Here is a 25,676-nt window from a genome sequence, read left to right as displayed (position 1 = left end):
TTTGTTTAGTCGGATGACATGATTTAAAGTCTGGTGGAAGGCAAACCGATGAAGGTTTACGGTAAACTGTAGTACTGAAGTTGGATGTGTTACGTGTGACCAGAATGTCGAGAAACGGAAGAGAATTGCAAGTCTCAAGTTCAAAAGTGAACTGAATAGCAGGATCAATAGAATTCATTGTTGAAAGAACTTTATTTAAATCATCTTTATTACCTTCAAACAGGGTAAAAGTATCGTCTACGTAGCGGAACCATGCCGGGAAGTTTAAAGTTTCAAACAATTTTGATTCATAATAATGCATGTAGATATCAGCCAGGATGGGACTGAGGGGGCTTCCCATGGCTAATCCCTCAGTTTGCTTGTAATATTTATTTTGGAAAACAAAATGTGTTTGTTTCAAACAGAGTTGAGTGAGAGAAATTAGCTCATCAATTTCGATGCAAGAGAAATGAAATTCGCGAAGTCTGGTTTCTAGACATCTTAATGCACCCTCCACCGGAACATTGGTGAATAATGATTTTACATCAAAAGAAACCATGAGTAAATTACTAGGAGAAATGTTTTTAACCTTTTTTACAAACTCTATTGAATTTTTTATGGTGTAAATGTTATTGTCTAAGAGAGTGGAAAATCTAGAAACCAAATATTTAGCTAAGGGATACGAGGCAGTACCTAAATTTGATACAATAGGGCGGAAAGGAATACCACTTTTATGAATTTTGGGAAGAGCATATAATCTGGCACAATTCGCAACAGATGGGATAAGCGAATGTTTTAAGTTGCTTGAAATGATTTGCGAAGATTTGATCGCAGTTTTTATTTTTGACAAGTCGGAAGGTGAAGGATCTTTAGGGATCGGATTATATGGTCCTTCGTTTAAGAGTTTAGTGACACCATCGATGTAAGTGTTCTTATCCATGATGACTATCTGGCCACCTTTGTCGGCCTTTGAAATGATAATATCCGGGTTAGAATGAATTTCGCGCATTGTAGCTCTTTCTCTCGCAGTTAGATTTGGTTTCAAAGGTTTATTATTGAATTTCACATTATGAGCGATAAGATGCCTAATCATTTCTTTCTGTGAATCTGAAACTTTACTGAACTTGAAAGCTTTTTCGATAGGAGCCAAAATCTTTGGAATCGAGGGTTTACAGGTTTGTGAGAAGTTAAAATTATATTTTAGAATTCTCTCTTGTTCTTCTGAAAGACTAACATTAGAAATATTAACTATCGGCTTGATGTTTACAATGGGAAGATTTTTTGAACTACTTGAACTGGAAGATTGTAAAACAAGTTTTTCGAATTTAACTGCAAGGGTGTTTTTATGACGGTTAACTGCATTCTCCGTTCTAGACCAAGACTTTTGTTCAAGGGCAGTGAATTTTGGATATGATTTAGCGAGTTCCAGATGAAGCTTATAGAGTTCACGTTCAATTTTGGACAATTGTTGACGTGTATCCCTTATGACGGACCGAAGTAAGGCAAGCTAATAATAATAAAAAAAAAAAAAAAAAAAAAAAAAAATCAAATCTAATCAAAAACTTTCGAGTCGCGTTTCAAGAATTCTGTTAAATTGCAAGCTTGCCTTCCACCACACTTTAAATCATGTCATCCGACTAAACAAAAGTTAGCTTCATTTTATTCCTATGTTTTTCGTGCTCTTCAAGTTTGCTCCTCCAAACTAGCCCTTGATGAAGAACTAAATTATTTAAAAGCAATAGCTATTGACAGGGGCTTTCCACCCAACATTATTAATCAAGCAGTTAAAAAATTCTCATCTCAACACACTAAAAGGCACACTCTTGTTTTAGGAGATTATAAAAATTCTGTTGTCATTCCCTTCTTTCCATCAATTAGCTATAAAGTTGCACATATTTTGCAGAAATTTAACTTTCGGGTTGTTTATTCTCCCATCAGTAAAATTCCAAGTTCCATACTCAAGGACCCCATTCCAGATATGAATTCCTGGGGTATTTATCGGATTCCTTGCCAGTGTGGTTTAATTTACATTGGCCAAACTAAGAGAGCCTTAAAATTTCGCGTCAAGGAACATGAGGCATATGTTAGAAAAAAGGAAACACAGAAGTCTTCTGTTGCTCAACATTGTTGGTCCGAAAACCACACTTTCCGTTTTTCTGCTGCCAAAATTATTCAAAAAACATCTTCCATTGGAGAACTGGATTTTCTAGAGGCATTTCACATTCATAAAAATCTTTCTGTTCTAGTTAACGATCCTAATTCCAATCCAAATTTGCCTTCGGCCTTTAAAGAAATTATGTTTTAGTTCTGGTTTCACCAACAGATGGCACCACTTGCTTATTCTTGTCCAGGCTTTCTTATCTTATCTAATCATTATTTCCTAATCTTGTTCATTTGCGGTTTTGCAGCTGAAGATGGTGGTTCGGTAAAACCATCGAAACTAGTCCTGTGAAAATTTTGCAAATAATACGCTGGTTTTTGTTTGACTTCTGAATTAGTATTTATTCGGCGTGTTATTGTGTCTTAATTATTGTGTCTTAGTTTCATAATGTCTACTGAAACAAACAAGCTACAAGCCAAAAACATATACTAACAATTAATCAATGTTTAACAATAAAATTAGCAGCAAAGTCACAGAGTAAAGTTATTTCAATTCATCAGATTATGAGTAAATAAAAATTTGACTGACTATATAAGCTTCTGTCATGTGACAATTTTTACTTGCACTTTAATGCACTTCCTTTCTTATTATTCTGCCTCAAGTTACTCCATCATTTAATATTTTAGACAAATTATTCTCATAAAAAGAAATGCTATCAACTATGAATATTGTCACATGCTATGAAATGGTATGCTTGAACAAAATATGATCAAATTATGCTAGGATAGAGTGCATTCTCAGGGGATAGGAAATTTTTCGAGCTTAATTTTTTTTCATTGCTTATTTGCTGACCTACTGTATCTGTGGATTTGAAAAAGTGCTTAAGTGTTACCCTTATGGGTAAGATCCTTAAAAAGTCTTCTTTCATTGCTCATAACATTACTTCCATATTTAGAAAAATTTTTAGTCCTCAAGGCTTGCATTTCCGAAATTTCGAGAGTTTTGACAGTTTTAAAACGAATTTTGATCTTCTGAAGGTTTTTGGTATTTCTATCCTTGTTACTGTAATAGGCCACTGAGTTTCGCTGAAGATTAACTTAAAAATTCTTATTAAAAATAGTTTATTTTTACTGCATTATTTAAAAAGTTACATTACATAATGTATTAAAGGAAAACTTATTGACACTGAAATCCTGAATACTCAGGCTACAGCAATGTTCTCCAATGCCAATAAAATAATATAGAAAGGATAACTATACTTCTACTGTTCAGCAGTTCAATATTCTTGTAAAAAAATACTGTACCCTGGCATCTGGTGGTAATTCAAGTTCTTCCTTGTCTAAAGTATTTAACCATCCAATCCATGAATTAGTCTTTTCATTGAAGAGGTAATCATAAACCAATCCATTTTCAGGGAAAATTTGTTGTTTAGTTAATTTGAATGATTTAGGCTTAGGGTATTCCTCGAAATTACCAATCAGTAAATTTCGATAGAATCCATCAAATTGTATTCGACTGCTACTGTTCATAGTACTTCCAATACTCCAAACAAGTGAAAAAATGAAGAATGCTTGAATACCACGTAAAGTCTATGAAATTAAAAAATAATATTAATTAATATAATTAAACACTATATTTAGAAGTATATTAATGATTATAATTCATAAAGATTATTCTTTTACTGTATAATACCAATACATATATGAAACTAAAATTTAAAAAATATGAAAAATGCATAGTTTTAATAGTTTCTAATGCCTACTTTTGTGTAAAACAATTCTATTTTTTAACAATTTATTTTATGAAGAGATCATTTATGTATAAACTCAAGGAACAAAATTTCTAGCTTGAGAAGAGAAATGGATATTTGAAGCATATAATTTGAAGCACATTCTTAAACATAAATGACCTTAAATAATAACAGTTTAATATCCCTTCTGGGAAATAAAATATCCAATAATTATATTTTGTGCAATGGGTTGCTTTTTATATTAAGTAACATGGAAGCTTGAAAAATGTTAACTGGAATATTCTGTGGAATAAACTAATATAAAATTAGGACACATAAAAAAATATGCACCATAGGCTTATATCACTTTTATTTTTAGATAATAAAACAATGTTAATTTATACTTTTTAGTTATAATCTACCACCCCCACCCCCACCCCTAAAAAAAAAAAAAAAAACTGAAATGTTTCAGATTTTAAATTACGTCCAAAGGGGCGTTTTTTAACATTTTGTGTGTTACCTTTCTTTATTAAATATCATGTTCCTCGCACTTAAACCATAAGATCCAGTGCAACAGCAATATCGCAAAATAGTTTTAAAATGAGCATATCTTTAGAATTTCCGATACAGAGACTCACGCGCTGGAGATAAAAATGTTTTTTCTGCACAATGTTGCCATTGCTTGCTTTGAAATCCTTGAGTTTGTTAATCAAAAATTCGTCAAAGTTTTAAAAAATAGGAAATTGATCATAAAACAAATTTCATATTTCAAATTTGGTCTTCCACATGCACATATTCGTTGGAGGATTACGTTATTCAAAATTTGATGATTCTATGTACCGTTGTTTTATCACAATACGAGAAATATACATACATTTATGCAGATTTTTCATTATTTAATTTCTTCAAATATAATGCAGGACTCTAACATTTTGTGGCAACAGTTTGAAAAGTGAACCGACATTTATGAGTCCGAAGCAAAATGCCAAAACGAAACTAATAGTCCTTCGGGATTCAAATCCCTTTGGACTAAAAAAAAAAAAAAAAAAAAAAAAAAAAAAAAAAAAAGAACATCAAGAAAAACAAGAAGAATACAGAATTTAAACATTCACTATATAAATAACTATATCTTTTTTAAAAAAAACAATAATTCATTCATGCAATTGGATTCCTTTAAGAAAACACTAATGAATAATTTTATTAAAGATGCATTCAAACTAAAAAACAAAGTAATGATATATGTGTGCAGAAATAGTATGTTGAGGTTGTACAGGTTGTAGTTGAGGAGTAGGTAAAAGTGTTCTGCTGGCTTAAATCATCACTCCTGATATAAATTTCAAACAGCATGCATCACTACATAAATGCATAGCTCACTGATTGGTATTTCATCTATGCAACTGCTCTCAAACAGAACAGCTGCTTAAAGGCGATACTCAGGAATTGTTCTTTGTACCTCCTTCGAGCAGCTGCTCTATTTAATCTGCAGCCTTGTACACAAAATGCATATTGCCGAGCTTTGCATTTCTGTAATGGTGCATACTGCTTTTACTTACTAATCAACAGTGCCTTATATTACCTCAATACATCGTTTCTGCACACCCATTCCATACGAAAATCTGCTTATTTAGGTCCCTCTACATTTCTGCCTGATGTTTTTGAATCACCCTACATTATTGAATTTAAATATAAAAAATGATATAATTCTTATTGCATAATAGAACTATGATAAATAAATGCATGAATAAAACATGAAGAAGCATATAAAGTGCTGTTTCAAAATTTAAGAATAATGAAAATATATCCAAGCATGTGAGTTAAACTACACAGAGTCAATATGCATAGTTGATATTTATCAGGAATATTGCTCTAATGCATGCATTTGTTCCATATAATTAGCATTATCATTTACTATAAAATTGCAATATTTTATAGCAGAATTTATGGTTAAAATAATGCTTATGAATTATTGGGCATTCTAAAACTAAACTTTTTTATAGATAAAGTTTTTGACACCAAGAAAAGAATTAATGTAGCATTCTTAAGAAATATTTTTTCTACATTTAACAGTTTTGAGCAAAAATCAGTTGTGACAGTCATCAATAAGATTATCAACATCATTTTTTGAAGAGATGTTTTTCATAATTAAGTAAGCAGCCCACCCCAGCAATGAGTATCCAAGTAACTATAAACAACAGACTGTCAGCTAACTTTGGCATAATAAAGGAACAAAAAAGTAGATTTAAGACAAATAATTAGTTTCTTCAATAGATTTGATATTTTGTGGCAAGATCACTTCAATTTTTGAATACATTTCAAAATTTTTATGCCAGAAGAAATGTAACTTGAATTGGATTTCTAGGAAAATGGAATACAGTATAATTTATTTTGGACGCAAAGCAAATTTGGAGCAAATTTTAATAAAAGAAATAATACTAGTTGACTCACTGTTAATACAATCACAATTCAAGAGCAAAATACTGTGCATCATATATAAGCAAAAAATAATATCATTTCGTTATTTTAATCAAATGAAAAAATTGTGGGAATGTCCTTTGCAATTCGATAATTAAACTTCTTCACCATTATAATTTAAAATTTAAAGGTCCATATAAAATTAGGAAATTAAAGGAAATTTAATTTTTATCTATAAAAACTGAGAAAGGGAACACAGATAAAAAGTAATCATTAAAAGATTTTTTATAATATATTAAATTGCTTATTAGAATAGTTATTATAAAATTGCAGAAAATAAAATTTATTCTTACATCAACAATTCGAACTGCTTCATCCAAATCTCGAGGTTGAGCAGCTAACATATCCTTTAACAAGCAATCAAAAAGTCTCTTTAAAGAATAAACCAAATGGATGTCTGAAGTTTTAAGGAAGGTCACACAATGCTGTTTTATAAAAATTAAGCAAGGTTCTACCAACCACTCAAACAAATCATCAATCAAAGAAATACATTCTTCTGAGAGCTTCAATTCCATTAGAGAATTCAAATAAGAATCTTTCAAAGGTCTCCATCCAAGCTTTAAAAATAAATTAGACATAAATTACATAATTAGATCATTGCATTAAAAAACTTGAATTTATATATTGCTGTCACACTATATTTTAAAAGATAAGCTTTTTGTTTTGATATACCTTTGAAAAGTATTGAATACATACATGAAAAGGAAGATGTACTAATAAGTAAATAAATACAAATACATATTAGTAAAACAAAACTACAAAATTTAATTCCCCTTCAATGATATTTTAATCTTCATAAAATGAAATATAAGATACAATTTCAAACTCATCAAATACTTAAAGTAACAGATACACGTATAAAATGTATTAAGTATGTATTTTTAATAAAATGAAAATTCTAAAAACTAACTGATAGCAAATAATATTAAAATACTTATACATAGTTAAAATATACCAAATTTAAAAATATATATATTTTGTAGAAATCAAAATTTTTTAGTATTTTAAAGAGAAATTTTTTTTATGCAGAACAAATATATAATGTATTGGAAAATGGAAAAATTTGCTTGTTCATAAATTATTAAGAACCGCTCAAATAACAATTAAAAAATTTAAGATGCTATTTTGAAAGATAGCTAACTGATAACTGAGTGATAAAAGACAAAATATATAATCAGATAATAACATTCAAATACATGCAAATGATTAAATAAAAAAGTGCATACAGCACAAATGAGAGGATGCAAAAAAGTAGGCTAACTACCTGCTTACTACCAATGTAGATTCCTTACTTCCCAGGTAAAAATAGGTATCTTTTACACAGCTTTAATCCATTTAATTAAGAAAAGATTTTAGAAATATTACAGCCATCAGTAATCAGTAAGAGTATTGAAGAAAATAAATAAATAAATAATAAACCAATATGATGAACTAAGAAAATTTGTTAAAAAATTGATAATTCAGAGGAAAAAAAAGAGATATTTACAACATACATATTCAAAATGACAATTATTTGACAAGAATCAGTACCTGATTTTCTAACCACTACAAATGAAATGCCTTAAATTCAAAAGAAAAGAAAGTAGAAATATCCAATACACAATTCTCATGTAAAAAAGATCTTAGAAAAATTATGCTGTATCTAAAAAATTCCTCATTTAGACCTTATTAGGACCACCTATTTAAAATACCTCTTTCCGAATGAATTTAAGCAAATGCATAGAGTTTCTTGAAATTTCTTTCAATCCTTGATATGTTTCATTTTCAAAACCTCTTGGATCAATTTCTGCTTGAAATTAATCCAAGAATATCAAAATATAACCCACTGAATTTTATGAATTGGATCACTTTTGAGTAGATTTCTATGATATAACTGTATTTTCACAACTAAGCTACAAAATTTCTAATTGAAATAGTATTCCTGGTATCAATATGCACTGATTTGAAACAGATTCTGTGAAAATTTAATAGTATACTTACAGAGATGAATTTAATATTTCAGTGCAATAATATTCAATGTGGTCTTTTAAGCTGCATTCTTTTCAGACATGAGATGAACTTTAGGAGATTCTTTTAATAATTTTCATGTGACTTATTTTGCTAAATATTAAACTAAGTGACTGCAAAATGTAATTAAATTAATACTTTTCTTCTGCATTTGAACAGAATGTAAAGTATTAGCAAATCATAGTAAAAGTATGAAAATATAGTTTTTATTTGTACCTGATGCGGTTCCATATATATCATACCACAACGAGACACTGTAGCAGGGGAAGCTTGTTCTAGATCAGCAGGTTCGAAAATGAGATTCATGGATGAACTCATTTGGATTATTTCTCCACTCATCAGACACAGCTAAAACACAATAATGCATTTTAATGAAATTAATATAGGTCCCTGATATGCTTGTCATGGAAAGATTGTATTGCATTACCTTTCTATCATTACTATTATAGATTGTGTTGCATTATCTTTCTATCATTATATTATAGATTGTGTTGCATTATCTTTCCATCATTACTATTATACATTGTGTTGCACTATCTTTCTATCATTACTATTATTTATTACTGAGACAATGAACTGAATGTTAATTTCATGACTCAAATTTTTACTTGGAAAGTGTGAATCTTTTTTAGACATTGCATTTCAAAATGAAAATAAAAATAAACAAATAAGTAAAATTTATATAAAAAATTAAAATGAAATAAACAAAATGCTGCAAATATGACTGTTTTGTGAGCTTAAAGCAGTGGTTCTTAACCTTTTTGAGCCGCGACCCAAATTTGAGAAAAATGTTTATGTCGCGACTCAAAAAAAGTCAATATTTTTTCATTGCTTTATTTTAGAGCATATTTGTAAAAACCTTTAATCTTACAATGATGACTTATTTAACTTACAAATTTTTTATTTTTTTTATAATAATAAAGTTAAACAAAAGCACTTTTGATCCAAGAAAAATTTAATAAATAATCAAGTGTTTTTAATATTTTTATTGACCAAACCAAATAAATTTAAAACTTTTTAAAAATAATTGAAATTTAATCTTATAATAACATTTTATACGCTTTTAATGAGAACCTTGTGCTTGAATACATTTTGAAAGATCTGCAAACCTGGGTTGAATGCTTGTCAAGGAGCACCTTAAATCTTCTTTATTCACACGAGTTAAATTCTGGATTTAACTTGTTCCGGTGCTTGTTTTTGATTACACAGAGAGCCGAAAAACCAGCCTCACACATATATGTTGTTGAAAAGGGCAATAATACTTTTAGGGCTTCTTTAACAATTATTGGCTTTTCGGTTTTTAGATTTAACCAGAAAGCACATAAAGATTGAGTGTTTTTGTAAAAATTGTATCGAAGTGCTTGGTCACTTTGAATTTCTATTAATTGTTCTTGAAATTGATTAATATTAACAAATTCCTCATGCAAATCACTTACATCAAAATCAAATGGCATTCGAACCCAATTATATTTAAAAACATCGTCTGCAGGAAAATACCGATCAAAGTCTGCTATTAGTTTTTCTAAATGATTGATAATAATTTTCTGTATTTCAAAATCTGTGATATTAATATTCTTGTCTTCAACAAGTAAATTAAGAGTCGGAAATGAAGCAAGTTTCTTTACTTCAACCTTATTTCTCCATAATTTGAGTTTATTTTTAAAACATGTAATTTTTTCAGTTAATTCAATAATAGTATGATTACGTCCTTGCATAGATGTATTTAGATTATTTATTTCAAACAAAATATCTGCCAAATAAGCAACTTGAGTAATCCACTTCAACTCGGAGAATTTAGATGCTAATGGGTGTTTCTTTTCTCTCAAAAAAAAAAAAAAAAAAAAAAAAAATTCGACTTCTGTCCGCAATGATAATACTTTTTGAACAACTTTGCCCCGGAACTAAAATAATAAATGTTCGTATTCTGCACCAAATTCTGAACACAGTTCGCGGAAAATTCTACAGTTAAGAGCTCTTGATTTTATAAAATTGACTACCATAACACAATTTCATCCAAAACGATACTTAATTCGGGCAATAAATTTTTTTAAGCAAGATTTTGTCTATGTAAAAAACAATGAACCGATAAAATTTGTAAATTCATTTGTTTTGCTCTTGTCGAAAAACCCTTTTGAGATGCTGTCATGGCAGCTGCACCGTCGGTGCAAATACTGAAACACTGATTCCAATTTAAACCTTCTTCTTTAAAAAATGAATCGACAATGAGAAATATATCTTCACCTCTAGTTTTTGTTGACATTGATTTGCAAAATAAAAAATCCTCCTATATATCTGTTAACCCTGGATACCGCATGTAAACCATTAGTTGAGCATCGTTACTTACATCTGTCGTTTCATCCAGTTGAATACTAAATAAACCAGCAATTTTTATAGCAGAAATAAGTTGATTCTTAATATCAAACGACATATCATTAATTCGTAAACGAATTGTATCATTTGATAATGGTACCTTTTGTAATTTCTTTGAAATTTCATCTCCGCACATGATACGTGCCATGTCAATGGCAGCAGGTTTTATAAGTTTTTCAGCAATATTATGGGGTTTCTTTTGTCTTGCAATATGCCAAGCCACATAAAAAGAAGCAAGTGTAGCTTGTTTGGTAGAAATTAGAAAACTATTACTACTTGGTGCATCTAAACGCTGTCTTTTTAAATCAGCTTCTTTTCTTTCGAAAAAAGTACGATCTTTTCCCTCAAAGGAAACATTTTTATGTTTTGCATCAAAATATCTTTTAATTTTGTTCGGTTTCATCGATTCATTACTTAGTATTTCACTGCACAAAACGCATTGCGGCTTGTTCATTCCTCCATCATAAATGCAAGTAAACCCTAATTCTAAAAATGCTTCCTTGTATTCCCGTTTTGCCATTTTAGGGTGATTACAATTTTACAATACGCACTGCAGCTTGATCACTCCACTTTTAATAAACAGACAAAAATTGTTTCTAAAATGCTTGTATTCACGTTTCATGATTATTACACGTTCCCCTGTTATTCACAACATAATACACAGAAACGAGTTTTTGACAAAGAACTTGCAGCGGAGTGCAACTTTTTTACGTAAATATCATTAATATGCAAACAGAAATTAACAGAATACAATTTTCCGTTATTACTTCTTTATTCACACGAGTTAAATCGATAATATCTGCTTACATGTTTACAACCAACGGAAATTCCCCGGTTTCTTAAAAGTCGAAGTAAAAGTAGCTGATTGAAAGCGCTTTTAATTTTTACCAAAAGGTGTCACTACCGGAGAATGACTATGTTACCTACAACCTTATTGTGTCTGCGCGCACGTAAAGCAATGGCGTGAGTATTACCAACACCTCATAGAAGAAAGCCATAAGACAGAAATTGGATGTCACTTCTAGAAGGCCATTCGCGAAGAGCGGTAAAACCAATGCATTATTTTAGAGAATAACTTGTATTAGAAAAAAACTCTTCTAGTAGGTGTTGGTATTACTTATTTTTGTATATTAAAAGTTTTTTTTAATTTGACTTAGCGCAACCCAAAAAATATGCTTCGCGACCCAAAATATAGGTTAAGAACCGCTGGCTTAAAGCATGCATTATTAAAAAATATCATTGTCAGACACCTTAGTTGATATGTTTTTGGATTAATTTAAACTTATTTTTTCTTTCTTTCATCTATGCTATACATGTTTGTTATAGATATTTGCTGTAGATGCTTAGTCAGCTTGTTACCTTGTTTTTCTAATTTATAAAAATTAAAATCTGTGAAGAAAATTAAGGGTATAAAAAGATAATATGCATAAACATACAAAACAAGCCATTTCATTTTTTAAGCAATGAATATTTAATAATTATATCAAACCACAAATGCTTGGAAATGATATACTTTATCTAAATTTTACCTTTATCTATATAATCTACTTTCAAATTATTCAAAGGAAAAAGTAAGATAATTAAAAAATAAGCAAAACAACTGCCTCGATTTTTGTTTTCTTACTATTATGCAATATTTTTCCCAAAGAAATCACAGAAATATTTTGGAAAAAATACATTTTGGCATTTTATTATACAGTCAAAAATCTTTAATCCGGACGTCCATAATCCGGACCTCAAAGCTACGAATTTTCTGCGCATGCGCATATGCGTCTATGCATGCGCATAATACGTTTACGCATGCGCGTTTAATGTATAACAGACGGTATAAGCTAAGCTAAATTATCTAATTATCTATTTCCGTTAATGTTGCAGATTGCGTTGTTCCTTAATCTTCTAACTGAATCCGGTTTATAATTTTTTGCAGACTGTTAGAGCAATTTTATAAAAGTAAGCTTGAACTTTAGATTATGTCAAAAAGAATTTCGGATTCTGGAGCTACCAAAGGATCTGCAAAGCGAAAGCATGTTCCGATGTCCATCAAACAAAAAGTGGAATTGCTGCAAAAAATGGATAAAGGCATATCCTTTGATTCTCTAATCATTCTGAAATATTTTGATCAATTTCACGCTGCTCTGCGGCGGGAGGACGCCGCGCCACGCAATGAATTGGAAGTTGATCTGTCAGCACTATCCTTATCTTCAGGACAGATGTTTTTATTTTATTCGGCTTATAATTCCTTAGTAAATGTCGTATTTCATCTCGAAGTACTCTGATATGATTTGATATGATTCCCGACGAGTCCGGATTAAAGACTTTTGACTGTATTCTTAGAAATTCCAGATATAAAAATTCATATTAACTTTTAAGCATACAAATTCTTAAATAGTGTATTTTCCACAAATTCCAGCCTTTACACAAAATCTTGAATAACTTAGTAAATATTCAACATTAATTTATTAAAAATAAATAAATAAATAAATACAAAGCACAGTAAATTACAAAAAAATTGGACTAGTTGTACAATTTAGGGAAAACAGTAAAACAGTTTGTGTCATATTACAGTGAGATGCAAACATGCTTTTTAATAAACAAAATGCATTGAAATATTTTCAAGTAAAAATTTACACTGAGGCAAACACTAAATTATAATAATATGACTTCAAACTTAATTAAGAATTGTATTTAGTATTATATAATTTTATTACACAATATCAATATGCTAAACAATGAATATAGAAACAGATGAATGCAGCAATGCAAATGACATAATTTTAAGCTCTCAAAATTATAATGATATGATGAAAGTTCTATTATTACTAGCATTACAGTTATGGGAACAATGAAATTTAATTTTGTGTATTATTAATATAAATAGTAAATACTTATTAGAGTTCAATTTTTTTCTGATTAAAAATCAAAATCTATACATTTTTTTATCAACAAAACATAAAAATATTCCAGGCCTTTTGGCAATGCAGTTCTTTGTACTAAATAGAGAGTAAGGAGTCTTCAGAAATTAATTGTCTTCAGATTTTATCAAATTCTTTCATTATTTACTTAAATAATATCCCTCTTCACAATAGCAAGTTAAAGAATTTGCAGGTGTATGCTAGAGTACTAATGAAAACAATGAAATATTATTTGCCTGAAAATAGCACTAAATTATTAAGAAAAACTTTTTTAGCAATTTAAGAAATGTGCTAAGCTTTCTCAGATAAAATCAATGACTCATACATGTGTTTGCATTAAATATAACAGAAATAAAGTCAATAATAAAACACCCAGAAGACTGAATGCATGCATTTTGAAAAACAGTTCCATTTCATGTCATACAGAGTTTTTTTTTTATAGAGATGATATACTATGCCTGTGCATTATAAAAACTATGCCTGTGCTATGAACTTGCTAATAATATTAAAAAAAAAATTGCCAAACAAAATGTTAAAAATCTCCAACAGTAAAGTACTTCAAATACAAAATGAATATTTTTTGGATAGTTTTAAAAATGTAACAATTAAACCTTTGCAAATATTTATAAATGCATACAAATAGCAATTAGAATAGAAATATTGCTACATGTTGATAAAACAGTATTATTATTTAATCCTATAATATATTAAGACAACACAAAAACTTATAAGTCAATTTTGTAATAACAGTTTCTAATCTACCAGCTTCATCTGAGAGGTAAATCTTTTAAAATATAAATGTTCATACTTAATAATCTAATAACAGCAAAACGTAACAATCAAAGATTAAAAACCCCTTCATGTATCTACATGTTTATATATTGTGAAAGCAATATTTAGAATTATTGCAGAGTTTTAAAAATACCATACACTATTTACAGTATTACTGCATACCTTTTTATTGTCATCCAGAACAGTATTCATATTTTCTATCCATACTGCATCAACAGGACCATCAAACATTATCCATTTTCTGTCCTCAGATTGATCACTTGCATAGTCTCTAAATGTATTAGCCAAAACTCCTGTTTTGAAAGGAAAAGGTAAAGTACTAAAAGAAATATGCATTGCTTCAAATAATAAACTCAGATACAAATTTCAATATTTGAATAAACTAAAAAACATTTTAATTTTGAAAATACTTTAGTAATTTTGTTTCCATAGATAAAATAACATTTAGTAATTTAGAGAATTTTTTTATCTGAAACAGAAATTCTTAAAAAAATAATTTATAAATAGAATGATTAAAAATAGATTTTAGTTTAATTTGAGCTTGAAAATCCATATTCACTCATTTATGAAACATAAGATTATACGAAATATTTTAACTGGGCTTAAAAGTCACAGAATTTGTGATGTCAAATTTGAAACAAGGTTAAAAAGATCAGAATTTTCAGTAAGTTCTTAAGCACAATGAATGACATTATTAATGTTAAAAGAAAAATTGTATTCAATGAGACAATAAGTCATTTAGTGAAAATTAATTTAATGCAAAAATATACAGTTTGACACAATTACATCATCCCATTCAACATGATGCCTGAGAATCATGAAGGGATACAGATTAATAACACTTATTTTAGCCCAATTAATGAAATATTTTGCGGAAACAAAACAAACAAAAAAAAGGGGGGGGGGACATTTTATGGAAAATTTTATTGATTTTTTTTACTACATCTTGCGTTGATTATTTATTATCAGCTGTTAGGTAGCCCAAATATTATGATTGATAGATATTGGAGATATCTACATATAGCCATATCCAGATATAGCCATTATTTATTAGAGATGAGATTACAGTTATCTTAAACATACATAGCTGAAAGAGGAAATACAGTATGAAATTTAAGAAGTGAATAAACAAATCAGAAAAACTAATTTATTGAAATAATATTAATGAAAATATATCTGCGATTAGAATATTACATGAGACAAATGGCAGAAGATATGCATTAAAAACCTAACATGAGAGAATCATAACTCACCATCAGTCCATTCATGAGATGCTGGATCAAAACATCCATATAACTGACCCATTGTTATTGCTTTAGGATTTATAATTCGATAATGCACTTTATTTTCCTCTATTCCACATTCAGGACCAAGCTGGTGAATATCAGTTAAACTTGCTGCTAATACTTGATATGCACATGTTTTACCACCCATAGGATCACCAACTATCATTAAACCATGTCGAACTAAGATCATTTCGTACAGCTGATAATTAAAATGAATTAAAAAATAAAATAGTAGTACTTTAAGGATTTACAAGTTGCTAAATTTAGAGCAGTAATCTACAAAACAAGATATAAAACACTTATGAACTGATAAACTACTGTATTTAAAATAAAATTAAAAAAGCTATAAATGGCATTTTAAGAATAACATGCCTTTTTCCCATTAAACTAAAAAAATATTTTAAATAAATATTAAGATTAAAAGTAATTTTAAGTAATTAAAAAAAAACCAAAAATAAACTGAATAAATGTACAGACTTCTATATTTATTGAAAATTTGGAACTATTAGCTATAATCAAATTTGGTACTTATGTGTTGTGTGTGTATAAATGGCATTTTAGGAATAACATGCCTTTTTCCCATTAAAATAAAAAAATATTTTAAATAAATAATAAGATTAAAAGAACATTTTAAGTAATTAAAAATAACAAACCAAAAGTAATCAGAATAAATGTACATATTTCTATATTTATTGAAATAATGGAACTATTAGCTATAAACAAATTCGGTACTTATGTGTTAGTGCAACCACCTCAGTAGAAATCAGCGGACTCTGGAAAACAGTCCCATAAAAATTAAATCTTAGCAAGCAATGCCAATCTTTACGTATGTGTTGTTTTTACTGTATTCTAAGTTCCAAATCCTTTTATAGATAGTGATAAACTTTTATAGACAGAGACCATTTGTAGACATATGAATTATTGCCTTAAATTCAGTTTTGAAATTTACGCTTGTAGGATTTGTCTGCAGTGGAAGAAATTGTGATAAATAAATGCTACAGCATTTTGCCACGAAGGATACAATTGTTTTGGAACTATTCTTAAAGCAGTGCCTCTATATTTCCACCAGAACAAAATAAACAAATTTCCATATATAAGTAGATTTATTGATTAATTCGAGGATAAGAACCTAATTAAAATATAAAGCAAGGTCACTATTCATGCAAAATTCTGCTCAGCGCTATCTACTGCAAGACTGCAGGGGGAATCTTCCAAAATGTAAGTAATTCCATGCAAAACCGCTGTCAGGACAGCATGACCACTTTTGGTCATAATTTCAAGTACCTGTTGTAGTATAACCTTTCAATCAAATGTTTTCTGTCCCATTAATGTGTTGCTCTTTCTGTTCTTTTTCTCTGCTTCTTTGCACCATAGCTCCCAACTACGGCATTTGCAACCCTGCATTCCTATGTGATTACGAAGCATCTCTCCTGTACCCCTACACAACCTGCAAGTTTGTTGGTCTAGTACCGAATCACCCTGCTTATATTTTAAGAGGATTAATAAAGCTATAAAATATCAAATTTTTGTAACTAATTTGATACTTTTATAACTTATTTTTATTTGTATCCTCATTTAAAACTAATTATTGAGAGGTAATATATTTTATTTTAAATAAAATATTGCTGTCATAAGTTTAAATTAAAATCGCTCTATATAATTCTTGCGGGAGGTTTTGTTCTTTATAATTTTTGCCAGGGGGGGGGTAAAATAATGAATCTGTTTTCCAAACAGGTTCATTAGGACCTAGTGATCTGATATTTTCATGGATCACCATGAAAATAAATAGTCACTGCATTTTTGATATTGTTTTGTCACTTATTGTTAGTTAAATGATTAAACTTTATAACAGTGAGAAAGACGTGGGTTTTAAAAATTTATTGTGATAATTTGACATATGATAAATGAGGCTTACTAATAGTAATGAATTATAAAAATATCAGTAGATTTCAAACTTTGTTATTTAATTGAAATGATATCTGCTTACAAAATATATTTATACATAATTTATAAATGTATAATTTGTTTTTATGTACTAAGAGTTTTTAGCAAGTTGATACTTACTCCGACTATTACTATATTAAAGTGTAATAATGTAATAAGACTGAGGGTTTCTTCATGCAATAGTATTTTTTAATCTTTTAGTATTAAAAAATAATAATTGTTTACTCACAAACTTAAAGAAATACAAGAATTAGCTGTTTATAGCACAGTTTATCAACTTTATATTGTAAAAGAGATACTGTATTTTTTTACAATTTTTTGTTATTGTAAGAGATGTATATATACAAACATGCATATACGTATTTTAATATTTCAGAATGATAGACCACTGGTTGCACATTTATCCTGTTTTACAAAAGTGCTGATTATCCCATACTTTGTAATGTAATTTGATAATCATATGTGCAAATAGTATATGAATTTATATGTTGGTGTCATTTGCATAGCCTGAGAAGAATTTTGCAATTATTTACTGCTTAGCTAGTATTTTTGCTTTGAAAAAAAAGTGGCTTAGCTTTCCTCCAACTGACAACTTCATAAAGATTAGTCAAAAACATAAGTGGACAAGTAAATGAATAATCATAAAGATACTCATTTAATAAATACTGTAATTACTACTTTAATTAATTCAATTGGGAAGCTGGAGAATTCAACCATTCCCTTGTCAGAACTCAAACCACAGTTGCCAGTTGAACCGTTTACATCATGAGAGCATGCATGGGGAAATCAGATAATTTTTTACATTTTCTCTTCTTAAAAGGTGACTGGGGAAAACTTTATTCGACCAAATCTGACTCATGTTTTAGTTTGGGTGCTACCGTTGAGTTAATTTGTCTTAGATTGGAATGAAAACCACACATCTCCCATTTGCCAGCTGGATGTGATAACTACTCATACCATGCATAGTGGGATGCAATAATTCCCTGAAACTATTAATATATAAGATCACATGAATACTATGTCACACAAAAAAATTCTTTGAAGTAACTTGTATATAACAAGCCAATCCTATATATTTATCAATTTAAATCCATTGGACTTAGATCCAGTGCAGTTATAAATACATCAAATAACACCAGATTAATATATCTCAGTATCTAACTGCTAATTTTATATACCGTTTCATTAAGTAATGCATAATTGTCCCATTTTCAGGTATTTTGTGCTTTATGGTTTTTTGCTTGTGGATCATGTCACTAGTCTTAGCATATGAATTTTCAGTGCCAGTCAGTCAGCCTATTGGTAGCAGTGGAGTTTCTCATAATTACATGGAAGGGCAGTCCTTTTTAATTTTTGCAGTTTATTCTAAAATACAATATCCAGAGCCGCCGGTTGGGAAAAGAATTTTCTAAATAAAAATCATTTAAAAAGTATTTTAGAACAAAAAATTCATGCATTTAAGAAACCCACATTTAAACAGATTGCGTAAACTGCATGTTTACACATTTAGGAAAGCTTTCTTTCTGCCTACAGTATAGAAACTGGAGCAATTAAGTTGACTTCTACAATGTCATCAAGGGTTTCGAGAACAAAAAAAGAAAAAACAGCAAAATAATGCTACAATTTTAAAATACTGGAATTAAATTTTTTTTTCAAAAATAAACGTAAATTTATTTCCCTATAAGTCATTTTTTAGTTATTTGTTTGTATATTAAGAAGGGCTGTAAATTCAACGACCATATGGGAAAACGGGCTCAAATAAATATTACTAGAACTTAAGCCATGGGCTATAATGTGCATCACTTGTCTGTATTATGATTGGTCTAAAGCTGCCCAAAGACTTGTCCCCTCTCAATGAATTCAAATAAACCCGGCCACGTATCAGAATGATTTTCTGTGTAAATTTTGAGGTAGTAGATGATACTGTTTTTTTGAGTCAATATTGTATGCGCTATAGTATGTGAGATCCAGTGATTATAGAATAGGGGTCCTGGTCAGAACTATCAGTATTCAATGATTTTATTGCTGGGCTGGTGGGCATTTGAAAATAGGAAGGGGGGTAAATCAAAATATGTAGAATGTCAATACAACTCAATGACTAAGCTATGAAAAATTGCAACAAATTATAATTTATAGTATAAGAATTTTTCAGCAACACACCACGGTAATTTTTTATGAGGAAATTTATCAATGCCTAGTCACTAACACTGCCAGTATTCCAGAAGAGTATATCTGAAAGTTATGATTATGGAAGTGATTTGCAGAATTTTCTTAATCTCTTGAAATGTTCACATGTTGAAATTACAGCCTTATTAGTTTTTATCACTGATATTTCCATCTTCATTTATGAGACATTTACAAAGAATTAATAAGACGGTAATTGTAATAAAAATGTTATAAAGTTTTTTTTTTTTTTTTTTTTTAATTGGGGATGCATATTGGTTCCTTTAAATGCTTTAAATATAAATAAATAATTTTAAAAACAACATTTTAAAGTTAACTTAATGCAAAATGCATACAAAAATGAGATTACTACCAGAAAATATGGCTATAAAATTCAGCATGTTCCATTTTTTTAGAAAATTAGCCTGGTCTTTCAGATCAAGACATAGGAGATGATATACTGTAGTCATGGGTTTAAAAAGAATTGAAGAAAAAAGTAACTCATGGTTTTAAATAATGCAGACTGTAAGATGTGCTTTTGCTTAATAATATCATAAATACTTATTTCTATATTAATTGCCAAAATTAACTATTGTGGGGCGTCCAGATAATAACTGTCTAAAACAGTTTTGCCCTCATTGGGTCAAATAAAAAGAATTCTACACTATCAGCACCAAATAATAATAATAATAATAATAATAATAATAATAATAATAATAATAATAATAATAATATAGACTGATCTAATAATAAAATAATATTTAAAAAGAAAACTAATTTGCACCCAGAAATTACTTTTAAATATCATAAAAATTATGAGAAAAAGGTATCAGTCAGTCTTACCTGTATAATTTTATTAATAAACCAAGGAACAGGCTGCAGATTTCTTTCCTGTATATTATCATTTAAAGCTTTGTAAATGACAGCATAATCTGGTTTGGGAAGAATAACACCAGGAAATAAATCAGAAATAATGCCTTCAAATAGAGGGACATCCTATATTTAAAAGAAAAAAAAATCAGGTTATATTGCCAACCATTGCTCTGAGATACCTGTCACATAAGAAATTAATTCTGAGGACTTTTAATTATAAAACATTGAGAAATTATAAAATGCTAAGAAAATACTTTCTTTTATCTCACCACCATAATTATAAAATGGTGAGAGAAAATATTTTCTTTTATTTCACCATCACTGCTTGTCATTTTATAGTTACCAAATTTTATTTTATTTTGGAAACGAATAAAAAAGAGGATGATAAACTATCTTTTTTTTTTTTTTTTTTTTTTAAATGCTTTATAGTAAAAGATTGTTTGAATATTTTAACTACTACCACATAACAAAACCAAAATAAATTTGTTTTAGAGAAATACTTTATGGATGCAGATTGTAACCAATGACCAGCATTTTTAAGTTACATATTACCAGGATACTCTATATCCATTATGAACAAAAACATCATAATCATATTTTTTTGAGAAATATAACTTATAAATAAAATTCAAGTTATTGTTTTGAATGCAAGTGAAAAAGGGGAACATATTTTCAAGAAAAAGTTATTTTGCATTTTCTGAAGTTTGAAGTTGATTTTGAATAAAATCCTTGTATGCTATTAGTTTTGTGAGTATTGGAGAAAAAAATAATTTCATGCAGGAATGACTTCATGAAACCTACCTAGTGGAATGAGTTTGGTTTTGAAAATTCTAATACAAAAATGGGGGAAAATAATAATTAAACTAGAATAATGATAATAGAAAAAAGTTAGAATCTATTCCTTGTTTCTGTAAAATGGGTAAAAAACTATACTAAATTGAAAAAGGTTAAAAACAGTATCCTTTTAACAGAAAGAAAAATACACGAAGCACTTTTTTTTTCTGTTCACAGTATATTTTAATATTTAATAGTAATTACATTCATCACATAATCATATTACCTACAAAATATTTTATTCAATACTTTTCCACTCTCAACCTGAGCATATGATATTTAAAGCAAAGTATACCTTAAAACATAATTTTAAAAATATATAATTCACATTTGAAAATTAAAGAAACAAATGTTCATATGTCACAAAATGCATGTCAAAAAAGAATGGGGCTAACATTCTAAAATACAGCACACAGTACTATCTTCTGGCAACAATTCCAATGATGAACATAAAAATGCATCAACAGCTAGGACTGATTCCTTCATCACTTATATAGCATTTTGATTGAAAACATAATTTGGATTGGTCTACTTCTTAAGACTGAACATGATACTGTATTAGACAAATTCAATATTTTTCGTTATTTTATTACCTCCAAAGGATTTAGTGAAAATGCAAGAAAATCTTAAATTCATACATATGAGACAAAAGAAGTTTTGTCATGAATGTGCAATGCAACATACAGTAATCTTTATGATATTGCTAATCTTACTATGTGTAATTCATCAATTAAATTTCACCATATTTATATGTGTTGAATGAATACTGTATTACATAAAGTAAACCAAGTAAAGATTTGTCTATGATCCTCACAGCATATTACTAGCAAACAGAGAAATAATATTTTTGGCATTATATAAACATGTTTTCTTATAAAATTACATACAAGTAAAATGTTAAAGTAAAAAGTAAAAAGTTAAAACAAGTAAAATGAACCTATTGTTCACGTAGCACTTACCTGTGCAAGAAATTTTGCCAGATTTACATCATTAATAGCCCTAAGGACTAAAATAGCTTCCATCTCTTCAGGATATTTCAGTTTAAGATTTCCAGCAGCAGTAAGAACAGATTTGACAGCACGCATACCATAATCATAATGATGTTGTGATGATAATTGTTCTGAGCATAATTTGTAAGTTGCCACAATTTTCCCAGCTAAACTGCATATGAAAGTACAATACTTCTTAAAATTTTAAAATAAACTAACATGTGAAATTTTTAAAGGAATTTCTATTTTTTATTTAATACTGAAAATCTGGTCTCCAAACAAAAATTATATATGGCACCATATAAAATATCTTTTAAATTTTATGTTTTGTTGAATAAATAATTCCTTTTCATAACTACAACATTTAAAGTTAAAATACAGAAACTGCCCTTCCTTAAAGTGAGGAAGAGAAGACCTTATTTTGTTCCTAATAGATACAGTTGAGTTGTAGTTTTCACGAAAAGGTTTTTAAAAAATTAAGTTTATTAATTGAAAAAGACAGAAAATCTTAATCACAAACCATCAGCATAAAATAGAACTGTCTACAGAATATACAGAAAAGAAAAGAAAAAATGTGGAATTATGGCGGTGATAGCAAATGGTGTCATAGTATTTAGGATCTGTTTTGTTCCAGAATAGTACATAATTTGTTTGAATGCAATGGAGGATATATAAGCTGTGTACAGTCAAAAATAAAAAGTTTAAATTGAGTTTTAATTCAATGACATTGTTAAAATTCTCTTCTGGATATTGTTCTTTAATGTTACTTATAACTGTGTTTAATCATTTCTAATTATCTTCATTCTGTTAGTTACAGATTTTTTTTGGCTTGTTTTGAATACTGATTTAACGTACATAATTAAATGACCATATTCTCCAGATTAAATTCCTTGAAAATACAGATAAAATGTTAAAAATAGTGTTTGTTTAATATAATATGGGCTATTCTTCTTTCCGGTACTTTTAACTGCTATTGGATTAAATATGATTTTGAGTTGACCATAGATTTTGTTGTCTCCAATACTATCCAGGTAAATCAGAAGTTGACTATGTTATTAAAAAAAAAAAGACAGTTTTTAATCCTTTCAGGACGGGCGTCCCATATTCGCATTCCCTAAGAATATCTCTTACAGCCAGGTGTCCCATCCACGCATCAATAGAGATTGCATTCAGAGGATGGGTGATGCATACATGTATTTTAAGCTGGAATTTTTTTCTGAAGGCCACTAGATGGCATCCTATGTCCATTACTTTTGAAATTAACACAGTTTTAGGTTCCCGACCTTGAGTTTGATATATTCTGCTTGACTTTGGTATTTTACTCATCAGCTGTTGCAAGGGTGGGGGGGGATGGGGAGGGAAAGCGCAAACAGAGGTGGGCTCTTTAAATCGCTGCATGCTAATGAAAACATTCTTGTGTCTGATTTATATCCAATTCCTTTTTTCATTCTATTTTTTCCCTCTACAATGTACGGTCTTTTAGGGCTACTGTGTATTCTTTTATATTTTGCATTGCCTTCATATATATTTTTGTTTCTTCTCTTTTTATTTAGGAAAGCCTCACCTCCAGTCTATTATGGCGGGAAGGCGCTATTTATCAGAGGAAGAATACCCTCATATGGTTAGTGAACCATTTACTAACGCAAATGCGAGTGATGATTCATTTTCTAAAGAGTTAGAAAGTGATACTTTTTCTAAGAGTTAAGTGATACTTATCTGTGCTTCGAGATTTACCACACTCAGTCTTCATTTTAAATTTTGTTACTTCTTACTGTAAATAGTCTTTATTGTGTTCTTTTATTAATTTTAAACTTTATTGATGGGTTTTATCAATTAAAACTTTTCATTACATAAGAATAATTTGAATAGCGCTTCCGAAAATTATTTTACAAGATAAGCAATTTTTTAAAGAATATTTTCATGTAAAATAAAGAAAAAAATGTTATTAAGTACTAATTTAACATATATAATAGCTCAAGTAATAATCTAAAATGATACCAAAAATTATGCTGCTAGAAGCAAAACTTTTTTTTTCTGATTTTTTTTTTTATAAAATTAGGCTTAGCGAGGTAAAACCTACATCCTGTATGGTGACTGCCTTCGATTCTCTTCTGTCCCGCACGAGCCTCTTAAACAAAGGTGTGCCATCGCGAAAGGGTTAAAGTGTGCTTCTGAAGAACAAATAAACTAATGAATGTTAGTTGAATGACAGATACCTACTCTCTGTTCATAAAATACTTAATTTAAAGTTAACAAGATAATTTTTTCTTTCATAAAAGATAAAAGTAAAATAGCAGCACCAGAAATCAATCAATCACAAGTTGCAACTCTTTTTTAAATTATACTACTACAGAATTTATCTGAGTGACAAAATAAATGCTTTAAAAAATATATATGAATAGTTTTTACCGCCCAAGATTGCTAAAAATGATTTGTCTCTGAACAGCAGCTTCCATGGAATGATTTTATGGTTTATTATACTTCTCAAATGTGTTTGTGAAAAGAAAATAACTGAAATGATAATTAAGATAGTTAAGAAACTGCCATAAGAGGAAATGAAGACAGCCAGTATGAGCGTTTTTTTGAAATAATAAAAGAACATTTTAGTTTATATATCATTCTGATGTGAAAATATAAATTGTGTAAGAAATTCATATTTTGAAATAATATTTTAAACATTTAATGCTAAAATTAAAATTCATTCAATACACAGAAAATTCACTAAACTTTTGAAATAAAAAATTTATAAATAAGCAACTGGGAAGAAAAAGAAAACAAATCACCTGCGAGCCTCAACAAAACCCATTGAATATAATGAAATTTCCCCAATGAGTGCATAATCTGGAACCATCATAGCAACTGTCCTAAATAAAACCTAAAAGGAAGAATGAAGTTAATTTTTTATCTGTAGGAAGTGAAATTTAAAGCACTAATTTAATCAGTGATTTGATTAAGATTTTGTTCAGGTCCTACAGAAATAGCATATTTTAGATATAAAAGGGATTATAGAAGCACATTGAGGGGGAAGCAGCAGTATATTTAAAAAACTGAAATAATTTAGAGCACCTTCTTGAAAAAACTATAGGACTATGTAAGAACATTATAAAAGTGGAAGTATTTTCAATATGCATTATTTAATAACATTTCTAAAGTGACATCAGAATACAAGAATTTTGAGTTTTGTTTTATTTAAAATCACTCTAATATCATGAGTATTTATTGAAA

General features: G+C 28.9%; 1 protein-coding gene across 1 annotated transcript in view; it reads right to left on the bottom strand.

Annotated features, from left to right (window-relative positions):
* The window catches only part of LOC118199199 (dynein axonemal heavy chain 3-like), a 229,218-nt gene that overhangs the window by 121,077 nt on the left and 82,465 nt on the right, over positions 1 to 25,676 (bottom strand). The window contains exons 29-36 of the mRNA XM_085820011.1: positions 25,235 to 25,326; positions 22,422 to 22,623; positions 20,599 to 20,751; positions 15,616 to 15,847; positions 14,525 to 14,655; positions 8,505 to 8,636; positions 6,575 to 6,838; positions 3,385 to 3,669 (exon numbers count right to left, since the gene is read on the bottom strand). Of these exons, the coding sequence (XP_085676137.1) occupies positions 3,385 to 3,669; positions 6,575 to 6,838; positions 8,505 to 8,636; positions 14,525 to 14,655; positions 15,616 to 15,847; positions 20,599 to 20,751; positions 22,422 to 22,623; positions 25,235 to 25,326 (1,491 nt within the window). The remainder of the gene's footprint in view (positions 1 to 3,384; positions 3,670 to 6,574; positions 6,839 to 8,504; positions 8,637 to 14,524; positions 14,656 to 15,615; positions 15,848 to 20,598; positions 20,752 to 22,421; positions 22,624 to 25,234; positions 25,327 to 25,676) is intronic.

The sequence above is a fragment of the Stegodyphus dumicola genome, chromosome 7, assembly GCF_044657685.1.
Source record: "Stegodyphus dumicola isolate Sdum_Otavi_A_Nest chromosome 7, ASM4465768v1".
NCBI lineage: Eukaryota > Metazoa > Arthropoda > Arachnida > Araneae > Eresidae > Stegodyphus > Stegodyphus dumicola.
This window is presented reverse-complemented; position numbering and strand designations above follow the sequence as displayed.